The 7,096-nt window shown below is 51.9% G+C and overlaps 1 protein-coding gene across 1 annotated transcript; it reads right to left on the bottom strand.

Moving 5' to 3' along the window:
- Positions 1-3,623: 3,623 nt before the first annotated feature.
- RBP5 (retinol binding protein 5) lies at positions 3,624-6,696 on the bottom strand. The gene is made up of 4 exons (XM_081082482.1): positions 6,504-6,696; positions 6,034-6,212; positions 4,541-4,642; positions 3,624-4,055 (listed from the first exon to the last, which is right to left on the bottom strand). Exons 1-4 carry the CDS (start codon positions 6,574-6,576, stop codon positions 4,002-4,004), a joined length of 408 nt encoding a protein of 135 aa, XP_080938608.1. The 5' UTR covers positions 6,577-6,696; the 3' UTR covers positions 3,624-4,001.
- Positions 6,697-7,096: the final 400 nt, after the last annotated feature.

The following is a 7,096-nucleotide window of genomic DNA, read 5'->3' as shown; positions in this document are numbered from 1 at the left end:
GGGAAAGTGGCTGCACCTGCAGCTGGTAACTAGAGAAGTCTGGGGCCTGGACACAGCCCCTGCCATGGTGGGGTCCAGCCCCTTGAATGGTGTAGCTTCAGTGTGTACTGTGGGGGAGGAGTCCAAGAGGAACTCAGGTGGGGGTGGAGCCTAATGGCTCTGCACAGCTGACTCCATAGGGGCTCTATAGGGCGGTGCAGTCTGGGACAGCACACTTGTCCTCCTGGGGGTAAGGGGACTATGGGATACCGTGAGAGATTCTGGTTCTGAAGCTTTAGAGGGAGGCAACGACTCCCTTCCATCCCTATCACCTCCAGTCACGGTGAGGGCTGTACTATCTCTCAATCCTTGGTATCAGTGAGTTATACTTGGGTATGAATATAACCCACTGTGTGACCTCAGAGGCATGAGCCTTCTTTAACATTAACTGTAGAATACAAGGCTTTGCTTCCAGTTAAGGGGATTTCAATCATCGAGTTAAGAGGAAGGAGATAGTAAAAGTAATAACAGCTAACTTCATCCATGCTTACTCGATTCCAGGTCGCATGCTGAGCAATTTTACATGGAATATTCCTGGGAGGAAGGAGGAACCCTTGCAATTGCCTTGCATGACCAGCAAATGTGGTTTTACCATAGGTTAGTGGCTTGTATATTCTCACGCCACTAGTAAGAGGTGGTAGTTTGACACTAGAGCCTGGTCACCTGATCACTGTGTAAAGCTCCCTCCCAATTAATGGGCTCCTGCACAGAGCCCATTAACTTGCCCATTTGGCCTCCTCATCCTTTCCCCTCCTGTTGTACCTGCAAGGTCTCCCCCATCCTCAACTGTCCATACATGACACAGCCTTGGGGTGGCTCCAGGTCAGTGCTCAGGGAACCTGACGGCAGGAGGTCGTTCCGAGGCTGGGCAGGAGCAGTGAACTCCAGAGGGAAGAGCAGCCTGTGGAAGGGCAGGAAGGAGGGGAGGGGAGGACCAGGCCATAGCCAGGGGCAGCCCCCACCCTCATTTTTATCCTCAGCCACACCAGGGATTGCTGGCCTCTTACTGACCTTTGGTTATTTAAGCCTAAACCAGATAGGGTTCTTGCCTCTTAGGGGATAGCATTTGGGTTGGGAAAAGGGGTCAATGTGGACAGGCCTGTGCTCTTTGTTGGGATCCTAGGATTTGCAGTGGCCTCAAAGGGTTTCCAGGGTCAGCCTCCTGGCTGGGATGGCCTTTGTGATTTAGGGTTGAGGGATTTCCTGCTTCTGCCTGGGCTCCCTGGGCATGTGGGCTGGTGGGGGGTGGGGGGGTGGGGAGGGGGTCAGCTAGGGAGGGGTACACGGCTAGACTTTGCTGCTCCTGCCTCCTCTTGGGTCTCTTCCCAGAACATGGAGCCTGAGTCCTTGGGAAGCATGTGGTCCTCTGCTTCAGAGGACACACACCTGCTCCTGTCCTCCTGCCCATGTTGGCCAGTTCCTTCTGAGCAGAAGTGTCTGGATTGACCTAAAGCAGCGGTTCTCAACCTGTGGGTCGCGACCCCTTCGGCGGTCGAACGACCCTTTCACAGGGGTCGCCTAAGACCATCCTGCATATCAGATATTTACATTACGATTCATAACAGTAGCAACATTACAGCTATGAAGTAGCAACGAAAATAATTTTATGGTTGGGTCACAACATGAGGAACTGTATTTAAAGGGCCAGAAGGTTGAGAACCACTGACCTAAAGGCTCATTTGGCATTCAGGCAAGAAAGTTGTTGCTGATACTAACTCAGCTGTGTGGAGTGGAAGTGGGATAGGGGCCTGGCATAGGGCTGGCTTAGATGGGTGCCAGCCCTTATCTCAGATGGAAATAAACATCTTGGATTCCTGGTCATTTCCCTGGGACCAAAGACTCTGGTAAAAAAAAAAAAAAAAAAAAATCAAAGTCTGTCTCAGGACCCACCCTGTGTTCCCCTGGAAGGGCCGGGGTGAGACCCACCTTGGTGCCCACCCATCCATCGATGGCTGTTGCCTCCTCCCCTGTCCTTTCCTTACTCACATGTTGGCGCTCCTGGGATCTTTTCTATCAGAATGAATGGGCAGCCTGATTTGAAGGAGGGTAGGGGTATTGTCAGAGTGAGTATGCAGATTGGAAAGTCCGCTGTGTGTATGTGTGTGTGTCCAGTGGGGAATGGAATATCCAGGAAGGTGGCAGAGAAGGGAGGACAACTTGGTGGGTCTTTGGCTCCCACTGTGATGAGAAGCGCCCCCTGCTGCCCATAGGGGGAAACAGCAGCAGAGCTCTTAGTAGGTCCCGGTTCCCACCCCCTTGTAAATGGCTCTGAAGCTGCTCAGTCCTCCTCTGGTTGCTTGTGTTCCTTTGCGGGTCTTCAGGCCTCTGGCTCCTGGAGGGGTGGGATCGAGTGGAGGATAAGGATACTCATGTCACAGGAGTTTTGGGGGACTGAGGCTGCTTTTATTTGGGCCTGCTAGTCACCATGGAGGCCTCCAAGCTTCTGGGTCAGGCCCTCTGTCAAGACTCCAGGGAGGGGCACTGAACTAACATAAAGAGCACAGAGAACAGTCTTTTGGGGAGAGGCTTGGATATGCACTGTGAACGCAGAGTGGCTGGGACGCTGCGTTGACCTGGTGACTTAGGTAATGGGTGAATACACATGGAGCCTCATCCTTCAGCTTCTCTCTACTTTGGAAAGGGATCAAGGTAAGGCCCAGGAGTCCTTGGAGCTTCTGCTGGGCAGCTTGTCTGAGAGGAGGCTCTCTCTCCTCCCCACTTGGCCGGGGGACTCTGCAGAGAGTCTGGGTAAGGAGTAAGCTTTCCAGTTCTCCTCTGAGTTCTTTTCTTGCTCTTTTCCAAATGCATTCCAGAGTGTGTGGTAGGGTCAGTGTTGCAAGCATAGTTCTTCTGGCCGGAGCCCCAGTGACTGTCCTGAATGTGTGTGGGGCAGAGCCATTACAGGGGGCAGAAGTGTTCATCTAATGAGCACAAGCCAGGGACTTTCCAACAATTTTCCCTCCCCACCCCAGCCAGACTCTGTCCCCACCCCACACCGAGTCCTCTTCTTTCTGACTCTCGTCCTACAGTACTTTTATTCTGAAAGAACCAAGGCCACTGGCGGTAGGGAGGTGCTAGAGGCTAGAGCTGGCCATGACCATGAATAGGGCCTATCCTCGGGGCTGTTTTCCAGGGCAGTGATTCCAGAACCCTAAGAGAGGGGCCTTGGATTTCTCAGTTCTCCCTCTTATCCTCTGTCCCCATTTTTGTTGGCCTTTAAGCAGAGGGTCTCTATAGCCAGGCCTATTGGTCTTTCTCTTACTGTTGCCTTCACACCTCCACGATCCTCATCCTTGTAGCCCTTGGCCTTATATCTTCCATCTGTTTCCCTTTCCAGGCCTTCTTGCTGCCTATCCTTCTCAAAGTAGACATGGAGGCCAGGCCACTATTTAGAAGCTTCTCAACTTCCTCCCAGTACTGCACAAAGGGTCTTCCCCAGTCACCTCCTTCTTCCCCAACATGTAGGATGAAAGTGTACCATAGCCAGGATGCATTCAGATGTTGGGAAACTGAACTCTGTTCAGTGCCTTGGGCCTGGTACTGTTGAGCATAAGAGGCTTTTTCCAAAATAAGGACAAGGACATAGGCAAAAAGACTCTTAAATTCTTGAGCCCCAGTCACAGTTTTCCAAAAGGTCCCCCAGGATAGACTTTTCACTGGCCCTCAAGTGCTCAACACTGAGTCCTTTCTTAGATGGAAGATGAAGAGAGTTGAGATTGGTTATTCTCTAGCATCATTTCCTCTCATCCAGGAGGCCAGGCCGCGAACTGGACATAAGGTCACTATTGGGCAGTGGAGTGTGAGAAAGAAAGGACTTTGGCCTTAGGGGCTGCAAGTTATAGATTAACGTGGGGAGGGCTGAGGAGGGACTGACGACCTGGGACAATCTGGGCTTGAAGGTGCACAAACAAGAGGAGTCTGGGGACTGGTGCTGTCTGGAGTGGCCTTCAGCTCCTCTCTGGCTACTTGACCTTCCTGAAGACCTGCTTGCATACTGCATCCCTTGCGGTCAGTTCCTGGGGATAAAGAAGGAAAGTTGAGGAAAGCGAATGTTCTTGCCAGCTGGAGCTCCTTTCTCAAGGTCCTTGACCTCCATTTAATCCTCAGGATCCATCAACTAGAGCATTTGATGCATGAGGAATTGTATCCTTGTCCAGACCTTCAACTTTTCACCCCAGAGGAAGGAAGGTAGCTGGGCCAGGGAGTGCGAAATGGGGAAGTCGCCATCTCCCCAGTTTTGATTTACGGACATTCACTTGACTTGTAGCCAGGGCCCCACCTCGACCACTCTACTCTTTCCTCTCTCGACTCTCCCCGGAGCTTTTTTGAAAAAATTTTTTTATATGCTTTTGTCCCCCTGTCTTGGCTGTTTTCTTTGGAGAGGGGGCAGGAGATAGAGTAGTAGAGTTATCTGATTTGGGCAACAACATGAATCCTAGCTGGAGGCCCCTCTCCAGACATGCCCATTTGGGTTCGTTTTCCCAGACCTCACCCAGCTTACCAGGTGCAGCATCTCTCCTTCCAGCCAGTGCCTCCAGCCTCGGTTAGGCACCTCCCCTTTCTGCACACAGACCAGCTGCTCCTCCTCCCAGGTTACTATGGTCTACAGGCAAGGCAGGAGTGAAGGAAGACTGGGGGGCAGTTCCACTCTGGCTGGGCTGCCCCCTTTTACACCACAGCAGACGCTGTCTGGCCCCAGCCCCTTCACTCTGAGTGAGAAGGCTGCTCTGATTTAGGACCCCTGCCTCCCACTCTTAAAGGCCACTGAGGGGGGCCCACAGTTTGTCTACTGTAGGGCAGAGTAGGGAGGGAGCAGGATAACCAGGGTGAAATTGGGGAGTGGGTGATGAAGAACGGAGACTTTGTCCTCTGGATACTTCTGGTCAACCTGGAGGGGCCTTTGGGAAAGAAGAGATAGGTTGGGAGTTCCATCAGGGAATCTCTTTCTCAGTTTCAAGGACAGCTGAAGCTTTCCTGAGAATGAAGGATTAAGCTCCCAGAGTCAGAGCTGGGTGGGCCTGGGCATTCCAATCAAAACTTATACGATAGATTCTGCTAAACAGGGAGCTCAGAGTCTTGATCAGTAAATAGATATTTATGATACCAGGCAAGACTGTTGAGGATGGGAGTGAGGAGCTAAATCTTCAAGGAAGTGAGGAGTTAATTAGATTGGAGCTAATGGGAAATTTTTAGCAAGGAAAGTAACAGCACAGAAGTAAGAAAGAGGGAAAACAGTCCTGAGGGGCTGTAACCTAGCGTGTATGTGGGAAGGACACTAGTGTGCTGTGTGAAGCATATGACCTTACCTGGAGCGTAGAAGATTGTCATGGAAAGGGTTTGATTAAGGGAGTGACATGGTCACTTTTACGTGTTAGATCCTTATGGCTACAGGACACAGAGTGGTTTAAAGAAGGGTTAAGATTGAGGGCTAATTTCAGGTACCAGGTGAGAAATGAGGGCCTGAGTTAGGCTGGGGATAGTGAGAAAGGCTAGGGAGGAACAGAGGAGAGCCATGTGGAACGGCAATGTTCAGTAGAAATACAATGGGAATGTAAGCCACATATATAATTGAGAGAGTTCTAGTAGCCACATTAGAAAAGTAAAAAGCAACAGCGAACTAGGATCTGCAAAGGAGACCAAAAGGAATATGTAAGAAGCAGAAAGAAATGCAGGAGAGTGAAGTTACAGAGGCTGAGGGAAAAAAGACTGTGGTGATGAATAGGGTCAAAGGCTAGAGGGTAAGCAAATATTTGCTCTTTGGCCTGAGGGTGACCTGCTCTTTTGGTCCTGTTGACTGGTGATAAGATCCCACAGGGAGAGAGTGGGAGGGGGAGCACCAGGACCCTGTGATCCTGGGGACTCCACAGTATGCTGTGGTGGTCATTTCCCCTGGCTCTGGCTGGGTGAGGTCATTTTGCTTTGCCCCGAATTATTAAGAAGCACCTACTTGCTCATCCACATCCCCTCCCCCACCCCAAACCTGAGGAAAGGTACCTGGCATTTTCGTCCATCCACCATCCTTAGGTCCTCCTCAAACTCAACTCCCACCTCGAATTCTAGGATGTAGTTGCGAAAGGTGCTGAGGGTCTTCACTGTCATGTGGTTGCCCTGATGGTCAATCTCCTTGTCTGGCTTGAGCAGCAGCGCTATCTTCCGCAGAGCCATGTTGATGTCTGTGGGGATTATCTCTTAGCCGGCCGGTGTCCTCTTAGCCAGCCAGCCAGGGTTCCCCCACCTGCAGCAGCCCCTTGGGAGCTGTGAGCTTTCTCTCAGCTGGGTCTGGACTATATTGATTTACTCCCTCCTAGAAACACTCCTAGAGATGGATCCCAAGAGAGGTGCCAGCTCCTGAGCCTCTCCACAGGGTCCAACCCCAGCATTCCCCGTTCTCAATGGGATGGAGAGGCAGGAAGGTAGAGGGAAAAGGGGGAGTGAGAGGGGTCTGGGAGGGGTGAGGCCATTACTTAGGGCTTGCAGGTAGTCCTCCATGTTTTTCTGTGAGACGAAGCAGTAGTAGCCGGTGAGGTTGGGAGGCATTGTCCGGGCTGGCCAAGACGGAGATGGAGATCTTAGGAGACTATAGGAGACAGGGTGAGGAGGGAGGGGTGTTGTCTGGCAGGAGAGACTCCCGCCAGGCCTCCACACACAGAGACAGGCTTGTGTAAAGGTCTATGCTTACCAGGGTTTTTATAGCGCCGGGGCTCTGTTGCAATAAGAGCTCCTACCAGACCTCCTCCCTCCCCTCATGATGAGCTTGGGGTGGTGTTTGCTGCCTGAAGGAGGGGCAGGGACTTGGCAAGGTCATGCTGGACCTCGGCTTTTCCTGAGGAAGGAACCTGGAGCAGGATCTGGGGCTGTCAGTCATCCAAGACTTGAGCCTTTCCAAAGGTCAGCTTGGCTTCCAGCCCATTTGTGGGAGGCTTGGGAACCATTCCAGAGCCCTGGGGAGATGGTGTCCCCCTGGGAGGAGCTGGTCTTGCTGTGTGGAGTGTGGGCTCTTCCAGGCGTACCCAGGGATGAGTTCCAACAATATTCTGAGATCCTGGGGCTGAGTTGG

Source organism: Myotis nattereri (genome assembly GCF_964212035.1).
Source record: "Myotis nattereri genome assembly, chromosome: 2".
Taxonomy (NCBI): domain Eukaryota; kingdom Metazoa; phylum Chordata; class Mammalia; order Chiroptera; family Vespertilionidae; genus Myotis; species Myotis nattereri.
The sequence above is the reverse complement of the archived record's forward strand: the minus strand, read 5'-3'. Positions and strand labels throughout refer to the sequence as shown.

What these genes read in the sequence shown, in the direction of transcription:
- RBP5 (XM_081082482.1), bottom strand. Translation starts at nt 6,576, where the DNA reads ATGCCTCCCAACCTCACCGGCTACTACTGCTTCGTCTCACAGAAAAAC. An exon ending in GGACTACCTGCAAGCCCTAA is followed by an intron (nt 6,213 to 6,503) that starts GTAATGGCCTCA and finishes TAATCCCCACAG; the next exon opens with ACATCAACATGGCTCTGCGG. An exon ending in AAGGAGAGATGCTGCACCTG is followed by an intron (nt 4,056 to 4,540) that starts GTAAGCTGGGTG and finishes CTTTATCCCCAG; the next exon opens with GAACTGACCGCAAGGGATGC.